Here is a 27,835-nt window from a genome sequence, read left to right on the forward strand (position 1 = left end):
GTTAGATTTACAACAAAAAAAAGTGAGTTGCCCATTATGTAGACCCATTCGCGGATATAATGCAAAGTTGGATTTCTAGAATTTGAAATAAGTTTTCTAAAGCGAAAAGGAAATATGCTTAATCAATCTATTTTTCCAGAAAAAAGCGGAACTCAATAAAGAACTACAACAAACGAATTGTTTGCATTCGACTTTTCAGGTTTTGAAAACATGTGCTAGAATTTCTTTTATTTTTTATAAGTACACTGATACTTACATTTTTCTTCCCTCTTTTTAAAATTAATTCTATTGAGAAAACTCATAATTTTATTGTTGGAAGACAAGAAGCAAATAAGTTAATTTTTGTGCTAGTTATCCTATTTTTTATTTGGTTTAATTTTAGCTTCATTACGCTACTTTAAAAGAATTGTTAGTATTTATAAAATATATTGTTCACAACTGTATTGGAGAATAAATAACTGATCAAAAGCATCATAAGTTCATTAAAGTTGTATACATGTTTTCTACAAAAGTCCTAGTGAAATTTAAAACAATGTTATTTTGTGTTCATATTATTATAATATAATAAAGAAAATTAGAAACCCTTTTTTTTCGAAACATTATGCATAAAACTAAAATCCATAAATAAATTGCTGTTCTAATGAAAAATCTATGTATTTTCTCAGTGGGATCAATATCCCCCATGAAGAGATCATGTATCCCTTGATGTGGGGATACATGATCCTTTTATGAAATTATTGTAAAAAATTATTTTACCAAAACTATCTGTTTAATTTCAACTAAAAAAATACAGTCAGATAAAAGAAAAAATTACATTTGTTCACGTACTTTAAAGAAAAAAAAAAAAAACTAATAACTTGCAGCAGAGAAAAAAATTAAAAACTAAGGTGGGGGTCAAGTATCCCCAGTCTCCCCTACCTGCAGCTTTGCAGGGCAGGATTTGCAGGGAAGTGAGATGCTTGGATCTTACGTGCAATTCTCGTACAGCTTTGGCCATGGTTACTCTAATGCTTCTGGAGCGTTTTTGAGATGTGGAAGGTTCTAATCAATTACCTTAAACCTACTCAATTTTTCAAGAAGGGTTTCGAGACATGACGCTTTAACAAGCTGGATTTCCCAATTCTTCAGAAAGTTTATTGACTTATAGCCGAAAACGTTCTTGGTTTTTTCAAGATATATTGCTGGCAGAAATTGCTGGCACATCAGCAGCGTACTATTTTCCAGGAACGTATCTGAATCGTTTTTAGAGTGTGCCTAAGTACATTCTATCCATAAAAGTCACTAGAAAAACTCATTTCAACACACTTTTTAGAATACTTTAAACGAGAAAAATATTTTTAAACTCTCAACCCTAATCCATTTGCCCAACTAAAGAACTTTGGGGCATCAAACATTATCACATTTGATTGAATAAAGAGGGATAAAATAAGCCATGGGGAATATATATATTCTTTTCAAACGTAAAATTTTTGTTAGTCTCACTGTTTTTAAAGATCAAATTATATTTTTGAAAACAATCGCGTATAAATTCCATAAAAGTGTTTATTAGATTAACTAATAAACACTTTTATTAGTTTTATAATTAGTCTAATAGGTTGAGAAGGACATTTTCACTAATGGCGAAAGCAAAGAGCAGAAAGGCAAAATGTCTATTTCTCCATTGCTCGAGAAAATCACGTTTGAAAGTTCTCGGCCTTTTCTTCATTGCATAGTTTACGCTTGGATGATTTTCCGCCTTGATCCTTCTCCTTTCTTAACTTTAAATGAGTCGATTATTTCAGAAAAGGCGTAAGTCCAATGGTTTTTCTGTAGAACTTACGCCCCCCTTTTCTGAAATAATCGATTCAAATAAAGCAGTGATTCTCAGCCCTAGGTCTACGAACCACTGGTGGGCCACGAGCAATTTTCATGTGGTCCACGAACAGCTAGTTAAAACTAATCTACATCATTTTTATAGTTGTAATTAAATTTATCAAAGAAAACGGTTGGATTTATTTCATCGCATCTAATATAATTGATGTGAACATATTATTTCTATTTGTATGTGGTCTGCATAGGATTCGGAAAGGTGCCAAGAAATTCTGAGCTTCGAAGAGATTGAGAACCACTGAAATACGGCAACAAATTCTACTGTACAAACACTTGGTGTTGCCATATTGAACTCAATTCAACTAAAAAAAACCGACATTACGTTTTCTTCCATGCACTCTTCAAATATTAATTTTATTTTAACTTTGCATGACTATAGATTTAATTACGACCGTGAAAATTATGTCATTAAAACTCATCTGAATTTCCAAACTTCCTGTAAGAACTTTGATTAATATTGGTAAACAAAAACATGAAACTGCAATTACATCCATTCTCATTAACCTTTTTTCCAAACACTCACTAAGTTCCAAATTAATTATGAGCCCTGCTTTCGTCACTGTGTCTCATATTTGCAGAGCACTTGTTTTCTTCTAATCTGATTGATTAGCTATTTTTTCACGTACCCAGAAGCAATTTTAGTGAGAGGAAGAACAAAAGATGAGCGTGTATTTTTCCTTTTTGCAGTAAAGCCAAACTTCTTAAATTTGGATATTCGGATTGCAGAGATTCATTAAGGGAAGAACTGTAAATGCATACTTCAATTTAAAGGGTTGCAGCTTTTCATTTTTGTGAATATGCAGGTCGAAGAGTGATTAAATCTGGAACTAATTCAATTTATCCTTTACCAGCCCCATAAAGATTCAAGATTCATTCATGGTGCAGATTTCTTTTATTTCTTTTTATTTTTTTTTATTACGAAAACAAAGAAAGTTGAAATAGTTGTATGAACATGAAGCAATTTTGAATACATAGATGAATTTTCTTTTGCAATTATCATACGTAGCTTTCATTGCTTGCTGGTGACTTCATTTATTTCGTGTAAAATAAGATTGAGGTAAATTAAGGTTTTACTCAAGAAGTAACGGTAGAAATATTTACGATAGACTATATCCACAGGGCTTTCGGAACCCCATCATTTAAAATAAACCAGTTTAAACATTCACGATGAGTATTTTCGTTGGTTTTAAGTCACTGAGCAATAGGAATAAAAAAAAATATGCATATAGTCATCAAAGATCGACAAAAATTGTAAATTCTTAGGAACCAGGAAAAATTGTTAGGCAGCGAACAAATTATTTCTCAGAGTTTACATAAGAAAATATATTGTAACATGTACATTCAGAACATTCATTCAGTGAACTTCTGAAAGATGCTTCTTACGAAATCACTAGTATTCAATAAAGAATAAATACCTTTGTGCTGAAAAATTTAAAATGTCAGTAATCCAACGTTATTAAGCACAAAACTTGCAAATGATTGCAGACACGTGTTTCGGTGTTACAAGGAACACCTTTTTCAATGCAAAGAAGTGTGAGCTTTTGGATGACTCGGATGACTTTTCATCCAAAAGCTCACACTTCTTTGCATTGAAAAAGGTGTTCCTTGTAACACCGAAACACGTGTCTGCAATCATTTGCAAGTTTTGTGCTTAATAACGTTGGATTACTGACACTAGTATTCAAGTCACTTTTTTTTTAAACCAAACTGACGCCCGGAGATCTCAATCATAGTTACAGTTTATAAACTTTAAACAATTCAAGCAGTCTGCAAAAATAATGAAGTCTATTTTTTTACAAAACTTAAAAGGATAAATTCAGTTTTCTTTGACAATTTCTCGAAGTTTGGTTTAATTACTGAATTCAACAATTGCATCAACAAAATGTTCATTTTTATCGCTACTAATATTTGTGCATGACAATCTTCGGGTAAAGTTTGTATATTTAACATTGCTTTTAAAGTTCAAACTTTTCGGAGCCCCAAAACGTTTTAACAACAAATTAACCTTTATTAAACTAGCAACACGAAACAAGTGTCGTACTGAGCTCACTTTTAAAGCTTGTCAATTTAATACGTTATTCACACACACACACAGCGCCCGAAATACGTTTTGGTGCCCTTCCAAAAGCAATAAACTATGTAAATTCGTCGGATAATATTCACAGTTCGAAAGAAAAAGCTATTTAATGGAGCTGATAAAAGAAAACAATTCTGAAACTTTACTTTTATCCATTTCAGATTGGTGCCTTAAAGACTGCCGACAAGGTGTCATTTGCTATTTAGTACTACATAAGGAGTGATGGACAGCGAAAGAAAAGTGCGGAATTATAAATCCAAACTGATTCTTTAAGAAAAATAAATGTATATTGTGAAACTTGTTTGTTGGATCGATTTTTCTTACATTTCATCGAGTCACACGTTTGTGGTTGTAAGAAAGATCTACAGTGGCTCCCAAAAGTGTTCGTACACTTTGAAATTTTTTAGTAAAACCAAAATAACTCAAAACTGAATTCGAATATAAAGTCCAATATTTTTTCACATCATTCCTATGTCATTCTAAATAGAACCCATTGGTTTTATCAAAATGTTGACGGATCTTCTTTTTGAAATGGGTCAGAAAACGAAGAGACAGAGAAATAGCACGCCACAAAAGTCATCGTACACTTAAATATTTTCGAATAAATTCATGATTAAAATTATCATATGCCGTTTTATTAATATTTCTGCATTGTGTTGACCCTTATAAGTCATTTGGCTTTAATTTTTGGTTTATTTATTCCATAATATATTGCTTATTACTGTAAAATGGCTGGTATTCGTAAAAAACCGCAAACGCCATTCAAAATTTGAATTTTTTCCCCACAGTAGTGGTAAATTGGTTTGAAATGTCTCTAGATTTATTTGTTTGTATAGTAAAGTGCTTGATAAAATGCTTTAAAGAAAGGAATCGGACCGAAAACAAGGTAAGAAAAGGGCAACCGGCAAAGTTGACAAAACGTGATCGTAGATTTAAAGTTAAAAAAATTATGAAAAACACACATTTCAGTAATGTAAAAGTTTCTGCAGAGTTAAATGAAACATTTTACATTTAATTTTCATCTAAAATTGTTCGCCAAGTTCTTTGATTAGCTGGATTAAATGGGACCTCTTCCCGCAGAAATTTTCTTGGGCGAGCGAAAAACAGAAAGCTTACGCTTTTCGTCCCAAAATCAATGATAAATAAGCTAAAAACAGTCTTAGAATCATGTCTTACTTACAGATAAAAATTAATTTAACATTTTTAGTTAAATTGTTGCATAAATGTAAGTAGAAGAAAAAATTAGGAACTTAATCTTAAGAACTTAGTTGGATCAGTTAATCAGGACGGTGAAGGTGTTTTAGTGTGAGGGTACATATCAGCATCAGGACTTGGTAGTTTGTAATTTTTTGAAGAAATAATGTATCATGCTGTTCCTTTAAATATTTTAAAAACCAATTTTGAACTCTTAGCCAAAAATTTGGTTATTGGAAACAACTTTGTTTTTTATCAAGATAACGATAAGAAGCACACGGTTTTCAATGTTTGCGCCTAGTGCCTCGAAAATCGTCCTAAAATTTAGAAAATACCCCCTCAATCTCCAGATTGTAACTTAATGTAAAGTATTTAGAGATATCTGGAGGCTAGATTACGAAAATAGGGCTTTAAAACGAAAATAGAGCTAGAAATAGTAATACTCGAAGTGTGGTATAACACTTACTCAGAAATTACGCTAAAAAAGAAAGAAAAAGAACGAAATCTATTCCCAGATGTTTAAAAGGTGTTATGAATACTGTATGATATTCTACTAATTAATAACTTAATCAAAAGTTAGATTAGTCAATAATATATAGACATTTTATAAAGTGTACGAAGACTTTTGTGAGATAAAATTTCCGGCACTTTTCGATTTTTGATTTTTAAAAAATTAAGTTTTAATATTTTTAAAAACTTTTCATGCAGTTTTGTTAAAAATTGATCATAGATCTTATAATTAAATACCTATTCCGAAATATTAATTCTAACCAATGGATTGGGGCCTATTTCGTTGAAAGTCGTAGGTGTACGAAGACTTTTGGGAGCCACTGTATGTACTTTTAATATAACTAATGGTACGTCACTTTTGTAAATTTTGATTCAATCACTAAACAGGTTTTTTCTTCTTTTTTTAAAAAAATCACTTCGGTGGAAGTTATTGGCCTACATTTTTTTTAAAAGATAGAAAGTAGAAAATTAACTTTTAGTCACAGGAGAATCTCTAAATTACTGAACAGAAAGAGGGAAGTAAGCATTGACAACAAGAGTTTCTTATTTCGGCAACTGCGTTTTTTAATCTTTTTTCCAAACTTAATCGTAAAAAGGGATACACAATAAAGGTCAGCGTAAAATAGCTTCTTTCAGAAAGTAACTTTGATATTTTAGGTGAAGAATAAATTGTGAGAGATAGTTCCGCTTTAATACTCATCGCAAAGCATTAATTAAATGTGTAAAAAAATATTGCGATTTGAATGCTGGAAGCACAGCTCTTTATTTTATACATCCAACGCTTCAAAACAGTTATTTCCAACAAGGTGTTCGTTAGAATGCGTACAATTAAAGAGTTTCGCAGTACCAGTCAATTATTATTTAACATTTCTTCAAGCAAAAAAATTAATTATTGCATTGGTCTTTAAAAAAAAAAAAACCTGAGAGAGAAACATAGAAGTGGTGATCGAAAACGAAAACATGCTCATGGCAACAGACTAAGTCCTACAAATACAAGCCTTATATTTTTCCAGGAGGAAAGATAAAACTTGAATTCTATCAGAAAAGAACGATGGGATCTAGAACAAGTATGTATTGCTGAAGATTGCATTTCACTCAGTACGTAACCAGTCAATCTAGAACAAGCATTGCTGGAAATTGCATTTCACTCAATACGTAAATACAGTCAAAAATTTAATTTTATATTGAACCAGTTTGAAACAGGGTAGATCGGGGCGCGTTTACGCATTGGGTACGTTTACGCAGAGCCCTTTTTCCAAAACGAGTTATAACTGGAGAGCCACCAATTACAGCAGATTGATGCTGCTCCCGAGCAAATATTCTCACAAGTTTTTGATCATCAGTCGAGCTTCGGTTTAGCATGCGGATAGGAAAATCTGTTTTCTACCACGACGAGTAAATTTTGTGTTGAACGTTTTGAAGCTTATTGTGAATGAATAATACTTTGCTAAAAACAAATAAACGCATAAAAATAGCAGAACTTTAACCTTTTTTGAGAATTGTATTTGTATGGGCAGAAGAGTTATTAAATTTTTTGCACGGTAAAAATAAATCCAAAATTGCCGACGGGGCACATTTGCGAAGGTTCTTACTGTGTCTTACTACTCAGTCTTACTTCTAAACAGACCCCGGACGCTTTTTTCGCTATGTACTGTCTCAAACCTTCAGTAGTTTCAGGTTATTTAGTTTTGAAAAGAACCATTCATTTTAAATTAAGTAAAAGATTCGTATCTTATAGCTTACAATCATAGAGTGATGTCTTCATGCTTGTTCAGCTTCAACTTTATACACTATACAGCCTCTGATACATTTTCTTTATTTTAAGTATGGTAAGATATTACGTTCAAACAGAACCACGTTAGATGTCAAAATAATGAAAAGGTTTATCAATAATCCAAGTATTTTTCCCTGTAAGCCTTCCACATCATCACATATGGACTATCCAAACTGAGATCATTTGAAAAAGTAGAACCAAAGCTTAGGAACCAGGAAAGGAAAAAAAAGAGGATGCTCACAATCCTAACTGATACTCCGATTAAAGAAGCCCTCAGACAAGAGCAGTTAGCAGCTACAAAGAGAAGAAACACAATGGGCAGAACTAAACAAAAAGGAGAAATTACTTTAAAATTTACAAGTTTAAATTGAAGCAGAAATAGAAGATATCAAAGAAAAAATATAAAACCGAAACCAGCGACAGGGAAAAATTGGTACACTCTGTAAAAAGGAAATTAATGAACTATTCTGTTTACGAAGTAGAGAATTGCTCTTGCATCTATTGTTTGAAAGTACACAACCAATCGAAAAAAAGCCAAGACAGGGTTCAACGTCTTAGATGTCAAAACGTAGTCCCATGACGAGTATGCGAAAAGAAATACTCTATTTTTGATAGTAAAATCTAACAGTGATGAAGAAGATGACTAAATAGTTTGTTTTTAATTAGCAATAAGTCTTGTGATTTTCTTATTTTTAAAGTGTTTTAAGATAAATAAAATATTTAAATTTGGTTAAATATCTATTTCACTTACTATTTGGTATCATTTTTAATATGAGTGAACGTGCCCAACTCGATGCGTAAACTTGTCCCGTGTTCGGGCCAAGTTTACGCAACCGACTTACACTCAAAAAACATTTTTTTAAGGTTAAAAAACAAGCTGAGCAACAACTGAATGTAAAAATTTTGACTTCATTAACTGCTTCATAAAACCACAATGTCTTAATTGTTGTCAAATTTCCTAGGTTCAAACATAAAAATTAGAAAATTCATTGAAAAAAAATCCTCGTAAATGTGCCCTGGTCAACCCTAAATGTAAATCTAAATGTACAATAGAACGAGAATTGACCGATTTCTCCCAGGAACTGTAAATAGTATCTATAAAATCTTTGATGTCAGTCAGGTGTGATGGAGCTAACACGAAAGATCGTAAATATGAAGGTGTTGTATAGTTCTGCTTGGGGGAAAAAACGATTAAATGTCGCAGGGTAAATATGATAAGAAATAATGTTTGATATTTACATTTACCAAACGCATACATTAAGAAAAAAATAGTATCCGGTACCTATTCATCATTTTCGAAAAAACTGCAGACATCGAAAATAAAACTTCAATAGAAGTTTTAAAGATTTGCTGTCATACATGGTTGACAGAAATGCAATTAAAATTCTTTTGAAAAATATGAACTATTCACGGTCAATATTTACTTCTGTACCCCTCCCCATTTTTGGTGCTTCTTATTCTTCTAAAACCATCATCCGTGAAATGCAGGCCACATTGAAATGTAACGAACAATGGAATAAACTGGATAATAACCCAATTCCTCCCTCGTTACGTGTTCAAGAACAGTATGCTATAGACATTTATCTTATACTATTACAGAAATATTCACGAATGTAAACTTTTATTTTGTGTTGACACACAACATGGCAAAATGGATTGGATTATCAGTTTTTGAGTAAATAAATAATTAAAAAAAATAATTTCAAGCATTAAAACAACTTTCTGAATTGAATGCGAAAATGGAAAGGATGTCAATTTTCAAGACACATACATAAATATAAAAGATTTGTGTAGCAGTTCATTAAAAAAATTTTAGGGCCACTTTGTAAACAAATCGTTAAAATTAGTTTATTTTTAATTTTTTTTTCCTTTTGAAACAATTTTGATAGTATTAAAACATAGCACCATAAAAGGATCTAATATCTGTTTCCTATGGTTTCTGCTTTAGAGAGAGATGGTAGCATAGAGTGGTGATTCTCCCCACTGAAACCATTTTAAGCCTCGTCTGATAGATAATTCATTGATCGAGTAGCGCTCCTGACGTTACCCACAATAAAACTCCCGCCATAGCATGATAATTTCATAATATTTTTGGTAATGTTTCACATGCAGGGAAATACTTTATTTTAACAAGGCTGAACTGGATCCGGTAACTTAACTGTTTAACTGGTAAGACTGTAATTTTAGGATAATGAAAAAAGGAAAAGTAATAAAGAATTAATGCTATCTACTGGAGTTTAGGGTAAATCCACTGGATTTGGAGTTAAAATTTCAACTATCAAAATCTATTATCAAACGGGCAATTTTCTAGTTATTAAAATAACGGTTTATTTTATGCTTTAATGTTACCTTTAATTCAAAAACTTCAACACTATTTAATAAAAAATAAATAAATAAAAATATACTTTTCTATAAACAGCTCGGAGTAACATTGTTATAAAAATATGAATTTCTCTCGGATTTGCAATAAACACCCACATTTTATGTGCGTGTGTAAAGGTGGAGACGTCATCCGTTTTACGTTTGTTGTTCGTATCAAGGACCAATTGAAAAATATTTGTAAAACTCATTTCATTATTTTAGCGTTTAAAAAGTTCTCTTGCTCACATTTTGAAGAATTACTAATACTTTATTGATTTAATAAGGATTAAAACTCAGTTTGAGTATTACTTATTCGGGAAATAGCCTTTTTTTTTCCAGATTTTGTAGCGTACATTGTAAACAAAGACGAAAAGGAAAACATTTCGAAGATAATTTGTGTGATGTTCTAGCGAATTCCAACACACACGTGCATTGGTTTGAAGTTCAAAATTAAAATTTCGAAAACGCTTTTACTAAGAGAGAAAATTTATTTATGACTGAAATTCAAGTTAACTGAAGAAAACTTCGCACTGAACACTTGTTACGGACTCGCACTTCACGAAGAGTAGAAAACACGATTTTTGTCATGCAGTCACCATATTCACAAAAACTGGAATGGCGGGCGAAGAAAGAGTTAGCGCTAGTTGTCGGCAACTCCGTGAAATTTGAGATTTCCCCCATTCTAACGATACCTTTATTTAATGAAACGGATTAGAATCTGAATAGTTATATTTTTCTGAAATCGGGTCATTCTTTTTGAAACACCCTGTACATATATTTTATTATTTCTAATGGTTGACAGCAAGAAGTGACAACGAACAAAGTAAAAAATACAAACACAGTAGACAGAATAATTTATACAGTAAAATATTAGCTGCCTATACGCTCTCTAGCCTCCCAATAACGGTCGCATAGGTTCCCAACGGGAAAGCTCAGTGGAAGTGTGCATGTGGAGAATGTCTATTTCTTTGATTTCAGTATTAAAACTTGGTAAAATTTACAAATTATTAAAATACGAGATTAAAACCCTACCACACTGTTGGTTTCAAATCCTAGCCACACAAGAGGTTCATACGCCTACAGTTAACCTATAAGAGGTTTTCCTTGAAAAAAATTTTTCTTTCTTTTCTAAAATGTTTTTATTTTATTGCTCAACAGTTAAGGGTCGAAAATGCAGATAAAATCCAAAAACTTTCACAGAAAAAATCCAAGACAAGAACGATTCTATTTCTTACAGATCACTTCAAAAGGAAGATGGATATATTTCAGGTGTTTCAAAGTCAGTCAACAAAATATGACTTATATAATTTGGATATAAATTTTCCAATTTCAACGAAACAAAAAGGGATTTGTGACAGGAAAAACATTACAACACCTTGTTCTGACAAGATAATAGAAAGTATTTGTATAAAAAATAGGAAAATATAAGCCACAAGAATAATCCAACTCGCTCAAAAATGCTTTGAATTACTATTTCGAAAAGAACCATCCAAAGGCGGCTGGCAGAAGAAAATTGGTTAGGGCATCTTTCCAGAAAAAACAAAACTTACTGAGGGCAAGGAAGAAAAAACGTTTTGCCTGGGCTTTAAATCATTAGAACATAATGTTTAAGGACTGAAATAAAGTGAGTGAGTGGCTTATGTGCATTCTAATTCCTTTTTGACTCTTCTTTAAGCATTAAAAGTTATGCTTCGCTAATTTCACGTATGCTTCGAAGAAGAAACCACATTTGAAATTTAAGCAACAAAAATACTTTTGCGCGACGGCACCCCAGGGAAAAGTATCATTCTGATTGTACTTTAAAATAGGTAAAGCATCCCATCAAAACAATATTGTGCTCTCTAACCAGTCCTAATGGAGTTTGATGCCTTCATATTGTATTAAAAACCATGAGCAAGACCAATGCAGAGAAATATTGAAAACTCGCCGAGCTTGGAGAATGACCCCAAATAGCAAATATTTTGTTTTCATGCAAGATTCTTTGCCTTGTCATAATGCAAGAAGAATTTTTTTAAAAAATGTATATCCAAGTTCTGCTACTTCCAGGTAATTTTCTAGATATGCAACCAATTACAACTTTATAGAAAGTCGCGAAGCGCCATATTTCCATAAAAAGTAACAAAATAAAGCGACGTTTAGTCAGGAACTTTATAAATGTGTGGTATCTCAATTTCCAGATAAAACAAAGTGCAAAACTCTATATAGAAATAATGTCCAGACAAATTAAAGCTTTATCAGAAGCTAAAGAATACGTGACGAAATATTGATATAATACTCTATTATATATATATATTTCAACTTTTAATTACTACTTTTTTCGATGTATTTCCTGAGGCCATTATACAGCTGGGATATAATTAAAGTAAAATTTGTAAATTGGTAAGATCTTTGATACGAATTTCATTACTATTTTATTAAGTCATGAAATTTTTTGAGTATGACATTAATTCGGCAACCCACTGTTGAGTTACCTCACCCTTTGTTCGATTGTGATATTCTCTCGGTAGTTATTGGAGTCAGAAACCAAGCACCATTATCTATTATAGGAGTTCATCTGCACTGCAATTTTTACCTGAATACAAGAACTACTTCTTGAGACATACAAGGCACATTTACAGAGATAAATGTTCGATTGCGCTACTTTCCTTGGACAGATTAGCACAAGAAATTAAAGAGGACCATCTTCTACGATAGTAAATTTGACTAGCAACTGTTACTAAAACTCCTACACTCTTTCAGAAATGTAGCAGTCATGATTAATGAAAAAACTGTTCGATTGCGACAACCCCTTTGAGATTTTGATATCATAAATTGGCATCAACACTTATTGACGATCATTTGTGGGTATTTTTTTTTTTTTTCGTTCCTTGTACAACTTCTTGATATATATCAACTCCATTTAACGAAACAATTACTATATTACTCCAGCCTCTTTGGAGCAATCGGCACCAAAAGCTATTCTGTACTAGTTTCTATCAGGGTTTACATGCAGATGCGCACCAAATTTCGTTGAATCACTCGAACGGAAATTTCGTACGTATTCTGCAAGATCGTTTAACCTGATATTACTTATTCTTATTTAGTTATTTACTTATTGTTCGAGGAGAGAGAGAGGGAAATAGAGAGAGAGAGGTTTAAAAAAAATCGACTGTCGGAAAAATCTGGTCAAATTTCAGTTTTTCGGTTACTTGAATATCGAATGGATGAGCTTTTACTTTTACTATATACATTTCTTCATTTTGTTTTCATTTTTGCTTTCTCCGAAGGAAAAAAAAAACAACATAGAGCCATACATAAAAATAGTTGTTTGCTATGTTTATTCAACATAGAGCCATGTTTTTATCACACTGTCGTGTGCACAAAAAATTGAGATACACACACACAAACACACACACACACATATATATATATATATATATATATATATATATATATATATATATATATATATATATATATATATATATATATATATATATATATATATATATATATATATATATATATATATAATATATATATATATAATATATATATATTTCCTAAACATTTTCTAAGAAAACATTTAAATTGTAATGATCTACTATTGTAATGATCATATACGAGGATAATTTTTAATTACAACTTTTATGAGTTCAATTTCAGAAATTAAGAGTGCATTCTTTAATGGTTAATTACTTTTAAACATTGGCTCAGCTTCAATAAATTCAGCATTAAATCAGACTAAGCTTCAGTAGAGCTTCATTAAATGTAACTTCCAGCCAATAAGTAAAATTATGTTCGAGCTAGCTGCAGAGCTGTTGCATGGACTTAATTACGGGAGAAAATGTAGTTGGAACTTCTTGAATTACGTGAATTCTATGCAATTAAACTTCTTCACTGCTTGAATCAACCTTTCATTTTAATCAATCAATATTAGTAAAGTTTATTTATTGCATTTCAGTTTAAATATTTCGGTTTAACTAATTTTATTGGGTTACATTAACAATATCTTAAAGTTAATAAACATCTCTTTCGCCCTTTTTTTGAAAAATATTTTCCCTGTCACTCTTATTGTTGCGAAATACTTCAAAAATAACAATATGGAGACGTCAGAATTTCACTGATTTTCTACGCATCTCTTATTGTGGAAAATGTTTTGAAAAATTTAAGCTTGATTATAAATTTTCATACAAAGTTTAGTTTTTATTGATTGTTCAAAATTCCAATTCAAAACCTTTAAGGAGTTTGAAATTGATATAATTTTTCGTCGAATCAAGTACCTTACAAAACAAAATGAAGTAATCTATTTAAAACATTCAGTGAACATTTTATTAGTTCTTACACAAAACAGCCTTACTAAATTCCTATATATATAGAATGTACTATATATATATATATATATATATATATATATATATATATATATATATATATATATATATATATATATATATATATATATATATATATATATATATATATATATATATATATATATATATATATATATATATATATATATAGTACATTCTTTTCAGCTTCAACAAATATTCTTCTTTATTTGGAACAAAAATAGCGAATTGAAAATTAGGGAGCACGGTGCCAGGGCTTTTATTTTATTAATATGTGTAAGTAGTAAAATGTTATATGTGTGATTGTTGGAAAGGAAATTGCCTTCCGTTAATTTATTTCACCCTATATCGAGCCTATGAGCTCAAAACAGAGCTCATAGACATTTTAAATTAGCTTCTCATATAGCATTTTTTTTAAAAACAAATAGCAGATATGAGAGAAAAATTGAAGAAAAAAGTTTAAGGGGAGTTTTTAAGAAGTCAAAAACAAGTATAAAAATGGTGTAAGGGTTCTCCAAAAATAAGTGAGAATCAAAAGCTTGTAAGAACTAAAAAATCATAAGCAACCTGAAGTGAACTAAGCCAACAGGAAGTGTCCTCAATCCCAATCAGCCAAATAAAAAGTTTATAAACTTGTCACTTACCAAAATAAAAATAAAATATTTGATAAATTACAAATATATACAATGCAAAAGAAAATATACACAATTACTAAATAAACAATTTCTGAAAATAATTTGCTATGCTAAGACTTGCAAAATAAAATAATTCAATGAAACAAATCGTCACGCACTATTTTCTGCATAACATTTGATATAGTTTTACTTGAATTATTAAAATGTGGTTTTAGTAGAAATGAAATAAAACCTCGGTAGGGAATATCTAATGTAACAGCTGTCTAGAGAAATAATCATAATTTGCAAAACAAAGCTCAAAATTATAAAACGATTCAAAAGGATATAACTTGGTATAAGTGAACAAACAAAACTGGTATTTTTCTTTCAAAATCATGAACCAGCATAAGATGGATTTTATATAAAGACGATAAATGAGCTTAAAATCTAATATCCATAAAACTTTTAAAAGAGAGGTGTCCTTCTAATTATAATCAGAGCTGAACGATAAATGCGGAGTTATTAATATGGTAATTACCTCTCGCGAAATATTTGATTAGTTTAGAGGGAGTTGAGAAAATTTAAATAATATTTTTGCACCAGAGAGTAGAATATGTATCCAATGACGTGAATAACTAGTTCAAAGGAGACACTGTATAGAAGCAGGGAAAGCAGGCTTAATTTGGAATAAAGCTCAATGTTTAATTTGGTTAAAAAATGATAATATGGTAAATTAAGGTTTTGTAAAAATGCTAATCATGGTGAGACTTGGCCAGCGAAAAAAAAGGTTATTTTTTGCTGCAATTTTCTCTGACTACTTTTAATGAAGTGGTACTACTAAATATTATGTAAAAGCTATTTATTTATTTTTTAAAGCTGGGTTGAGTGCAAAACATAAATTTAATTCACCGCGATTTTTTTTTTTTTTTTTTCAAGACAAAACATTTTTTTATGCTTTGTGCTTTTGTTATGCATATTACGTATTTTGGAAAAGTTTTTCTCTAAAGATGTGGGGGTTTCATATTAAAGAGATATTGGCTCAGTGCTGAGATGGTTTATCATTAAAATAAGCAACGTCATAAATCCAATCTAGTTCATAACAGCTTTGAAATCGTGCGCTCATTTACTTTTACCTAAAACCTCATTCATTTAATAAAAAGTTAAAATTTGCGAGAAATTAAAGATGATTAAAAACCGAATTTTGTCTTATATTGTACGAGTACTGAACTGCAAGATGTCGTTGTTGAAAATCAAAGAATTAAGAGAGCATCGTTCATTAAATAATTAATTCGCCTTTTTTTTCTGTTTGTTCTTTTTTCATATTATATCACTATCTGAAAAATGGTGGAAAGACATTGAGGTATATCTTCGCTTCGAGATTTAATAAAATATTTGATTAAAAGCAAAGAAAAAGCTTTTTTTCCCCCCAGAAAACAAAAGCGAAGGGAAAATAAATTAAACAGTTCGAGTAGTCTAAGAATACTTAAATGAAGAATTCGGTTTGATTTCATAAACCACTGCAAAAATAAATAAATAAATAAATAAAAATAATAATAATAATTAAATTAATAAATAAATAAAATGCCATATTATTAAGGTTAAACCTTATCTAGTTAGTTCTGTAAAATTGAAGTAAGGTAAATCCAAGAGTTAAGCCACACTTGTTTTTGCAACTGTGTAAAAGAATCCTATACAATACATAAAATAAAATAATTCATATTGCGCTATGGAATGATAAATGTATAACATGTGTACTAAGAGGAAAATATTTTTTTAATTATTACATTTTGAAAATTTTGTGGCAAAATATTACACTACAGCGCGTCACCCGTATGATCAGGGGTTGTGCGAGGTTACGCCGCGACTGGCATAAGAACAGAATGAAATAATAAATAAATATATTTGTATCTGAAGAACAATTTATTAAATAAAAACAAAAATAAACTAAATGATTTCAGTTTTGTATTGAATTTAGACAGTTTTGAACATTTTTTAATGCCTGGTGGGCGTGGGATCCTCACTATATTGAAAATTAAATTTTCTCTAGGTAGCTTTGTCATTATTTTGGATGGGGGGGGGAGGGGTCTTTTCCCCAAATTTGATTTAAGCGCCTTCCTATGGTCAATAGCGGCTAAGGTTACTGATGTTTTTTTTTTGAATGATGTGCTTTCTATCACCTGATTAAGTCTCGGAATACGAAATATTTTACGGAAGTGCTTATTAGGTGATGATGGTTTAAGCGTTAGTTCTAGGTTCTGAAGGCTGTAAATGAGTTTGAGGTGTGCTGATGTTGATTAAGGAATTTTCCACCTCTTCTGTTGTGTTTCGGCACCAATGCTTAAATATCCGCCAATGCCAAACACAAATGATCTAGATCTAGAAGATCGTTGCTGTTCAAAAGAAAAAAGTTCACATTATAATTAAACACAGAAAATAGATTCAAGTAATTTATGTGAGTAATATAGTGAAATAAGACAGATCAAGTTCTATTTTAATTATCGATGCATCCCATAAAGATATTCAAAAAGTATTCGGTAGCGAAATCATGCACTCATCTCAAAATAACGATTTCACAGCTAAACGTGATCATTGAATTGGGATTCGAGCTACATAGTGGTTAAAGAAATTTTATTTTTCACTTATATTGAGCGTTTGATTGCAATCAATCTATAATTACGAGAAATAATAAGCGTGCGGCATATATTCTGGGTGCGGCGTCTCTCCTGGATTTACCCTACAGAACGATTATTGTGTGATTTGTTATCTCTATATCATTGGTGTGAAAAAGATAAAACCTTGAAAGAAAATTGGAATAAAATTCATAAACAATGATTCACGCAAAAATATAGTGAATTGAAAATCATTAAAAATTTTGAGCATCATTTAGTTCTAAACATAATTCCTTCATGCTAAATGAACACTAAACCTTCTAAATTATACATAGTTTTTCAGATAAAGACATACCTGAAGCTGTTGGTTTTTAGCTGATAGTTGAATCTGCTGACTTTGACTCAGGTGTATAACACCAGATGAAGGAGACGGGCTAGATCCAAAACCTTGAGGTGGGGGCGTTACACCAGGAGTAGAAACCCCTCGCATAAACTGGGCAGGATGATGAGGAACTGGACTGTTACTTGCACTGCCTTCGTTTTGAGGTTGCCCAGGAGACAACTCATTGTAAAGAGGAAGAGAGCGCATCCCCTGATAAGGTCGTTTTTGATCTGGGCTATGTGAAAAAGGTGGTCGTGGAATATTTCCTATTTGGTTTTGCTGAAGCATAAGCTGCCTTCTTTTGTGAAGATCTACTTCAGTTAAATGCGCGTTCATATTAGAAGGATAAACGGGCGTATTTGGCGTGACTACTTCTTGTTTAACTGCAGAATTATTGGGGACTGTAAATGATTGTTGCTGAGTAAAGCCAACAGGCTGAAAAAGACCAGTGGGACTTTTTTGAACAGATGACATGGAGTTAGGTGAGCCATTGAGAAAGTTCGCTCGAATATTAGATAACGGATCTGAAAAACCATCAGAGAAGGGAGATCTTGGATGCGCCGCTCCAATACCTATGCCCATTTGCTGTTGCTTTTGCTGCATATTTTGGTGCTGTTCAGCCATTTGCTTTAGTGTTTGAGCCGCTGGGCTGGGCTCTGTAAGTTTAAAGTCAAGACCAAGGCCGTTATTAGGCATGCCTTGCATATTTGGCGATGTGGCTGCATAAGAGCCAAGACGACCAGAAGTAAAACTTGTAGGACCGTTGTTATTGTTTGGCACAGACTGAGATGTTGCATTAGAGTTAAGATTACCAGTTTGAAAATCAAACACAGTTTGTTGCGATTGACTCATTGAAAAGAAACCTGGACTGTTAGTTGAATTTTGAAAGTTATTTGGAGGACTATTTTCCATTGACTTATTTAAGCTCATAGTCTTCAACGAATCCTTTTCATCTTGACTATTATTGTCTTTAAGACCGAGACTATCAACAAAATTAAACCCGTTCATGAGATCGGATGGATTCGTAAAAACATCATCAATAATGTCTTTGAGAATATCAGGGTGGATAACGTCATCATTAGAATCTTCAGGAAATCCAAGATTTGCTAAAGAATCAGAAAATCGATCCCCTGTAGTAGCAGCAGTAGATGATGTAGTTGTAGCATTAGTATTGTTGGCACTCGTAAAGTCACTATTTAATTCGGATAAAGGATGAGATCCATTAATGCTACAAGGTGTAAAATTTGTGTCGGGTTCTTTTTTGCATTCAATACTACCTCCGACTGATACTGAAGCACCAGCTGCGTTAGAAGATGGATTATTGAGCTGGTTATTATCACTTTTCACAACATTGGAGCCCACACCCCCTGGACTGGGAGTGGCAGAAATACTGTTTGGTGCTAGAGGAGAGTTTGATGTTTTAATGGAATTCCCAGATAATGTTTGTACAGTGACATTTGTTTGTATTGTTTGGGAAAGAGGAGACTTGGAAGAATTGGAACTAAACTGTTGTACAATCTGAACAGAAAAACTTGGAACCCCCGATTGTTGCTGAGAGTTTTGTTGTTGCTTCGGCGTTGAGGAGCAAAATGCATCACTTGAAGGACCAGTGCGAGGGATCTTGGTGGCATGAGTATCCGACAAATTTTCTATGGCACAATCTAGCAATGGAGAACTTGCTTGCCTCTTTAGTTTGGATTGATTCTGAAATTCAAAGAAAAATAATTTTTGTTACTTTAACTCAAAAAATATACAATAAAAAATATAAATAATCAAAAAAAGGAGGAAATCAGTAAACACTTTTAATTACAGCACAATTTACACTATTACAGCACAATTTGCAATTATTACAGCACACGAGAAATTTTGCATGCCATGATCAATCCCATATGTATCAAGCATCACAAGTGCCAAATTTTCACAAAATATATACAGCTTCTAAAAATTGTTTCAATTCATATTAGACGTTTAAAGCTTGAAAAAGAAAATTATACAAAATTATACTTATTTTAACTTTATTCGTCTGAATATACATAAAAACGCGTCAGTGAAAGTAGCAAACGATTTATGTATTATTGAGATACAAATTCAGTATGTCAATTATTAAACAGATTAACGATCAGCATGGACTATTATGCACTTTTTATTTACCTCTCTTCCCATAGCATAGCTACACCATGAAGGAAGCAATAATAATGGGAAATTTAAACAAATTGCACATCATGCTCAGATATGCAAATAATTACCAGTTAATTACACACGTATAATGTGCTTTTGTAATGGGTATCGCATGGAATGTTGTTCTCTACCACTTATTTAATCAGATTTGGTCATGCGTTTTCCCCACAGTCAATACCTTCTTCGATTACAATAAAGAACACAGCCTCTTTTCTGTTTTGATACACAATTTTTAATGTGTATATACATAAACATACAGCTAATGTTACGTTTACAAATCTGCATGGTACGAAAAGTAATCAGCCGTACAAAAAAGCACATAACATATTTTTCTAAATGTTTCCAAATTTTCGAGGCATATGTCTTAATTTTTGGGAGTGCGTCTCTTTAAGCTTAGTTACTGCACTTTGGGATTTACTGAGCCCTAATCAAGGGCGAAATGTAGTCTCCGGACATTGTAGTTTTTGAAGGAGTTGCTTGTAATTCCGTCTTAGCTTCGGCCGTATTTGCTTTAGGAGCTTTCCTGGTAAATCAGGAAGGTGTCAAGCTATTTCTGTATCCATACATAAGTTTTCACTAAAGGTTCTTGGTTAATGTACAGAAACATAATTGACTTTGCTTGGGAAGGCTTCTGATTTTTTCTAAAAGATTCCAGGCTAATTTCAAGAATGTTACTAACTTTTAGCGGGAAACTTTCCTGGTTTTTGCCGACTATGTTATTTGTAGAATTTTGGCACATTAGATGCCCGTTATGTTCCAGGAACTTTTGTAAATTGTTTTTACAGTGCATTCAAAATATATTTATGTTTTAGTTGTAATGCTTTTTTACTTGTCGTGTATGTACAGTGTACAAACACAACAAGTACACTAAAGGAAATATTCTACTCAATGAAATTTTTTACAAATAATCAGCATTAAATAAAATGTTTGCATATCATTTGCAAAAAGTGTCACGAAAGAGTATATATATATATATATATATATATATATATATTCGGGACGAATAAGGACCGAAAAAAATCCAGATTTGCAACAAAGAAAAATAAATACCTGTGATGACTTTAGTAGGAAAGTGAAACAAGTAGGACAACAAGTGGGTAAAATATCGAATGTCATTTGACTGAAGCTCTTTGAAGTAAAGTACATCTTGTTAAAAATCGCTTTCTTTTTCTTCTCTTTTCTCTTTTCCGTTTTTCAGTGCGAGAAAAGAATTTGGAAAGGTTCCCTGTCGCCGGAAATGGTCGATTCGCTTCAGTAATTTGGTGGAAGATGACACTGGCACACGTGATCTTGCGTAGTCGTTAATTTTGGAAAGATCTTTATCAAAATCTTATATAAGGTAAAAAGTTTACCTTTAAGCTGAAGTAATAGATAAGCAGGAGAATCAACACAATAAAAGCACAAACGACAACTAAATTGCAATTTTATTCGTAATTTTGCTTGTTGCTTTGTCTTTCTGACTTATTATATCGTCGGTTTAGAGGTAAAATTCACGAAGTGCACTTTGATTCATTTCTGGAAATGTGGAAAAAATGTAAAAAAAGTTATGTTCTAACACCTCAAAATCGACTTAAAATGCACTTCGTGAGTTTTTCCTCTAAACCGACGATATGGCTGTTAAAATTTTATATTTATCAAAAACATGTAAAAAAACAACTGTATTGGAATCTATAATAAAACTTTGGCATACGTGATATTGCCAAGGCGTTAATTTTGGAAAGATCTTCATCTCAAAATTTTTAACAAGATACATATGTGCTGAGTTACTAAGGGAGAAAATCAACATAATATAAGCCCAAATAACAATAAAATTACAATTTTATTCATATTTTTGTTCATTACGTCACCTTTCTGACTTTTGGTAATTAAAATTTTACATTTAAAAAAATTTAATTTTCATTCGTAAGTTATTGGCTTGGTTAGTTAATAACCGATGGTATGGCATCTCCAATAAAATGTTAAAACAAAATCACAAAATCATCAGTATCAATAATCTTTACTAATAATAAAGCTGAAAGTCTCTTTGTCTGGATCTCTGTCTGTCAGGATTTATGTGCTGCGCATAGCGCCTAGAGTGTTCGCCCGATTTTCATGAAATTTGGCACAGAATCAGTTTATAGCAGCAGTTCCCAACCTTTTTTGCCTTGCAAACCCCTTCCAAAATCTGTACGAGTTTAGCGAACCCCTTGTGCACCAAGTACTAAGAGACAAGCCCCAAGCATAGTACAATTTTGGAGGTTTTTTTTTTTTTTTTTTTTTGAGAAACAAAATAATAAGTGCAAAATTTTGAAGTACAAACATTGCTGCAAGCTAAAATGATAGTTAAAAAAGTATTACAAAACAAATTCAACGGAACGAACCCAGTGATAAATCTTAGAGGTTCTGCCCTCTTTGAAAAAAAAATCTTAATTGAATGGTTGTGGAACAAAGAATATCAAAGTTAGGCTCAAATGCCTTGTCTGACAGCTTCACTGTTACATTAGGTTCAGCATTTAATTTCCTTCTGCATTTATCTCTATATGCTGAAATTCATTTTTCTCATGGAAACTTTGTCCAAAAGGGGTAAACAATTTAAATAGTGTTTTTCTGTCACAACAGTAAGTTAATTCGTAACGCTAAATCAGTTATTAAAAATTATCTTCAACAATATCCTTTAGAGAATGTGTCTCAGATTAACTAAATGATATTTTTCTTCCAGTAAAATCTAGTTGTTTGATAAGGATACTCTGCGTACATTGATCGTTTGAGTGATGAAGAATTTTCTTTTCCTTATTATAAAATGCAGAATAAAAATGCAGTTATTTTTCATTTTATTTTATTTTCGAAAAATAATAGAATCGTCAGCAATTAACTCTATTTATTACATAAACGGTAAATTTTACCAATAAAAATATTTTTATGCTCACTTATTACAAGAGATTTTTCTGCGCAAATTTTCATGAGTTCCTTTTTTACAGAGCGCAAATTTTAATTTTTTAATTTCGTAAAATTTTTTACGACGTACGATGAGGAGGAGTTGATTACCTAACAATAGTAACAAACAGCAGTGCCGTTGCGCACTTATGGCCTACGTCGCATTTTCGGCGAAGCACAAGATAAGCGCGAGCACAATAGCTCTTCATCACACGCAAATGGTAAAGAAACAAAACTTAGAAAATGAAGTAAATCTGTTTCAAACGCTCTCATATGCTCCATATAATGTTTCCATCAAGTTCAATCGAATATTCCAATCAAACGGAGAAAAACTGAAGCATTCACATGCTTTCATCGAAATATTGCTTTCAAAAGTTGAATTTTTCGGTACGGGCTATCTGCTCAACGAAAACGGTAAAAACCCATGCCTCGAAATGACACATTTAAGTCCTTTAAATTTCCAAAGTGGAGTTCTAAGGTTTGTATCCAAAACGTATCGAATGTACAAGAGACAAATGAATAAATGTTTAACAAGAAACGCTTAAACTTGTGATCTCAAACAAACAAGTTAAATTTCCGCAATTACAATATTATTTTCGTGAACCCCCACGGGTTCGCGAACCACCGGTTGGAAAACGCTGGCATGGGGGTGTGCACTTCGACGTGATTTTTCGAAAATTCGATTTTGTTCTTTTCTATTCCAATTTTAAGAAAATTTTACCGAGCAAATTATCATAACGTGGAACCGTAACATGGGCAAGCAAATGAACATAGCAAATTGGCGAGAAATTCATCATCCATTATTTGTAAATATACAGGCGAAACAAATTACCTTTTAATTTTCTACTACGGGCAAAGTTGTGCGTGTACCACTAGTCAATAATTAAAGTACTCGAATGTAGCAACCAATTTGGGATAGAGGGAGTATATACTGTTTCTGTTTTGACGATTGCGCTTTATTTACGCAAATAATTCAATTATCCTACTTAAAAGCACATTGACAGGGGCGCCCGGATGGGAGGTCAACGTGACCTTCCAAAAATGTCCTTACTCGGCAAATTCCGTCGGACGATTCGGCAAAATTTAGAGATATTCGGCAAAATTTTCAGTTTTTTTCGACAACACTTTGAGTTCCATTCAGCAAAATTTGGAGTTCCATTCGGCAAATTGAGAATTTCCGTCCACCTAAAAATTTAAGTTCGAGGAGCTGCTTGTTGGTTTTTTTTACCATCAGCAATGCAGTAATGTTACAAGGTTTTACGATGCATCATTGAAGCATAAAAGTAAGACACGGAAAGAAGGATGAAGTTATATTATAATATTTATTCAACATAAATAAACAAAGATAGTAAAATTATTTATTCATTTCCTGACTGAGAGAAAAAGGTAGTCACATTAATGTTATCAAAGGTCTTGTCGAAGGAGTATTGTGGCGACCTGAAGCGAATTCCTACTTAGGGTAGCACAAAACCAGAGCAATTACCAACGGGGGATGAGATTGGCAAGACTGATTGACAGGTTTTATTGTGTCGAAGCACACTGGAATGTGATTGATAAGCACAAAGTTGGGGGAAAAGGAATTAATCTTAGATAAAGCTGGCTGTCTTAAATGAATGCCAATTCTTATTGGGCAAAAATATGAGGCTAACGAAAAAGTTTTAAATGCTTTAAGCTAATAAGTTTAGCTATTGAGACTTCTTAAGACCTTTACCAACAGTTGGAAGCATTGTAAGAAAGATTTTTAAATTTTTTGATGCGAAGATCGTAATTCAATTGCCCACAAATTGAAAGCACGACGTTATTTTTCTTTTCATGAAAAATTACACATACTTTTTTTTATATATAGCACTAGCATTTTACATTATACAGTACGATCTTTCGTTCATGATAAATTATTTACCATCAGTGCCTGACTGCCTTTGATTCCGGACTACCCGAACATATTTTCAGCCAACAATCTGACTAAATGATTTGTATTGAAAACGATATTGATTCGGATTCAGGGTTCAGAAGGTGTGAAGGCGGTCTGAAACCACTCTGAAACCACACCTGAAGGATTCAGGACCACCACGGAAAGTGAAACCACACCTGAATCCTTCAGGTGTGGTTTCACTTTCAATTTTTGTTTCAAAAAATATTTCAAATGTTCCAAAAGTGAGAATTAGTTGCAGCACACTTTCTGAGTTCGCAGCATATAACGTTAGTACTCAAATTCAGTTAATTATTCCTAAGTCTGTTCATTAATTTACAATTTGCTGTATTACAAATGAGTCAGTTTGTGTACTCCTTTCATCTGGCACTTAGTAGCAGTTGACGCAATTTTCTCTTCAATTAACACATTGCATAGCAGATATATCATTTGCAACAGCTTCTATTTTTTCCCCTAGCAGTTTTAATGAATAAGTTTACATCTCATCAATCTTTCAGTCTAATAGACAAAGTTGTAATACATCAACGCCAAAATGATGTAAAGGTTGCGTGTATGAAATACGAGTAAACAGATACCACAAGCATCACTTTGTAACTCTTGACGTGATTTTCTTAATTTAACAGATTAAATAGTAGACATATTTTTACCGGATAACTTTTCCAGCAGCTTTTATTTTCTCTTTGCAGTTTATTAAAATTAATTTACATCTCACCAATCTTTTATAACCTAAAATGAGAAGTAGTTAGTACAATGTATCAACCTCAAAACGATTTAAAGGTTCCGGTGTATGAAACACGGATATTTCGTGAAACAACAGTCAGATGGGGCGCGAAACACAGGTGAACTCGTGAATTCACTCGCATTGTGTGAATTACCTTTTTTTTATTAGACACAAAAAGAACAAATGAATGAAAATTGCAACGTGCATACAAAGCTTGGATTGCTCAATTTGAAGAGTATTGGTGTGAAGTATCTTAAGTAGCAGGTTTAAGAATTTTTCCACATTAAATACTCATTTCAAAATAGATCTAAACATATTAAATTCACACGCACACGCAAAGCACATAAAGATTAAAACTCAGGGTAAAATATATGACGGGGTGCTGGTTTTTTTCAAAAATATGTGAGACCTCGTCCTAGAAAACGGGCGAAATATATTAAACAAACTTCGTAGGCTGACGCAGGTATACGGATATTATATCAGCGCTGCCGAATACTATTTGTTGAATAGAGCAAAAAAATGTGTGAAGTTATAATGTTTGAAGTCATAATTTTTCAAAGCGTTAGAAAGGTGTAACCTGGTTACTGTAGCACTGGCAAAAGATTTTTGGATCTTTGAAGCAAGTTACCATCTATAACCAATACAACTGCTGCTCAGACCACTATATTTGGTCAAAACATTAAGCATCAACTGTTATACAACTAGTTCCGGCATTCTCCGTAAATATCGGATGTTTCTATAAAAAATATTAAAAAAAATAGAAAAACCGGCAGGTACCCCGCAGAGAATGAAAATACGTGTGTGTATGTCTGAAAGTCATAAGTAACAATACAGTACTTAATGAAATTCATCCTACCTATTTGAAAAACAGATGTAAAAATGCTTTTGGTTGATTTAAATACAATTATTTTGCTTTCCCGACAAAAACAAGAAAAGTAAATTGAAATAAAAGGATAAACAAAATTATAGAAGAATATCTGAAATAAAAATATCAAACTATCCTCAACTATCAAGATTCATGATAACCTACTAAAAAATAAGTAAAGAGTAAAACTACCGCAAACAAAAATAATTACAATAGCGAGAAAAACGTTTCTCCGTTATTCATCCCGACATCATTTTATATTATACGTAGTAATAGTTAAAGCATCAAAAACTAGACACAAAAAATATGACTTACAGCTCTAAAGTAATCATGATTCTTTTATGAAAATAACTACATAATCACAGAGAGTTCAGGTTAATTATTATAATTACTTAAAACGTCAAACATTCTTAGACTGTTCAACTAATTTAATGTAAATGGTTTTCCTTCAAAAATAAAAATTTGCTTTACTTAAAAAACAACAAAAGCAGAATATTTCGTCCACACATGAACGTAAAAGAAATCCCAAAAATTAAGCATTTTTATTCTTTAATCATTACTTATCTTTACTTAATTTAAAATACTTCAAGAGTTCTTTTTGTTTTATGCACTTATTTATTTTTTTAATTTTTAGCAATCATGGTACCATAACCGAAATTACAACGTTTAAGTCAACTTAAAGAATTTCATTTTAAGTTAATGTGCACTTATCACAAGAAGTATAATTAGCAATCTGAGAGGCCAATTTCTTTTACTTATAAATTAAGGAAATGTGTTCTCTATTTTATTGAGGATTCGTAAGCGTTTTCTTTCGTCTGTTTTTTAATCACCATTAAAAATATTTTCATTACACCATAGATTACTTCTGAAAATGAAGTCCATAATTGAATTCAAGAAATGTAAGCATTTTTTTTAATTGTCATTTTCGGCAATTTAGTAATAATATGCATATGGTATATAGTTCTATTTTGTGGTTTTTTAATCACCATTAAAAAAAATTTCATTACACCATATTTTACTTCTGAAAATGAAGTCCATAATTAAATTCAAGAAATGTAAGTATTTTTCTTTTTTATTGTCATTTTCGGCAATTTAGTAATAATATGCATATGGTATATAGTTCTATTTTGTGGTTTTTTAATCACCATTAAAAAAATTTTCATTACACCATAGATTACTTCTGAAAACGAAGTCCCTAATTGAATTCAAGAAATGTAAGCATTTTTTTTAATTGTCATTTTCGGCAATTTAGTAATGATATGCATACGATATATAGTTTTATTTTGTGGAGGAAAAATCATTTGGAGCAAACACTACAGAGATGATAACAACTCAATAGTGACCTTCATTATAATAAGCAGCTTAGATATTGAATTCAATATTTATTATTCTTAAAAAGATTACTCCAAGGAGAGGAGGGCTGCAAGATTCTATCATGATTTACTTATCTTAGCAGCAGGACGTGGTAGCTTGCGAGTCATCTTCATTTGAGATGTCGACAGAT

General features: G+C 31.8%; 1 protein-coding gene across 1 annotated transcript in view; it reads right to left on the bottom strand.

Moving 5' to 3' along the window:
* LOC129231699 (uncharacterized) overlaps positions 1-21,048 on the bottom strand; it is a 58,484-nt gene extending 37,436 nt beyond the window's left edge. The window contains exons 1-2 of the mRNA XM_054866062.1: positions 20,953-21,048; positions 17,698-19,428 (exon numbers count right to left, since the gene is read on the bottom strand). Coding sequence (XP_054722037.1) covers positions 17,698-19,428; positions 20,953-21,048 — 1,827 coding nt within the window. The remainder of the gene's footprint in view (positions 1-17,697; positions 19,429-20,952) is intronic.
* Positions 21,049-27,835: the final 6,787 nt, after the last annotated feature.

Source organism: Uloborus diversus, chromosome 10, assembly GCF_026930045.1.
Source record: "Uloborus diversus isolate 005 chromosome 10, Udiv.v.3.1, whole genome shotgun sequence".
Lineage (NCBI taxonomy): Eukaryota > Metazoa > Arthropoda > Arachnida > Araneae > Uloboridae > Uloborus > Uloborus diversus.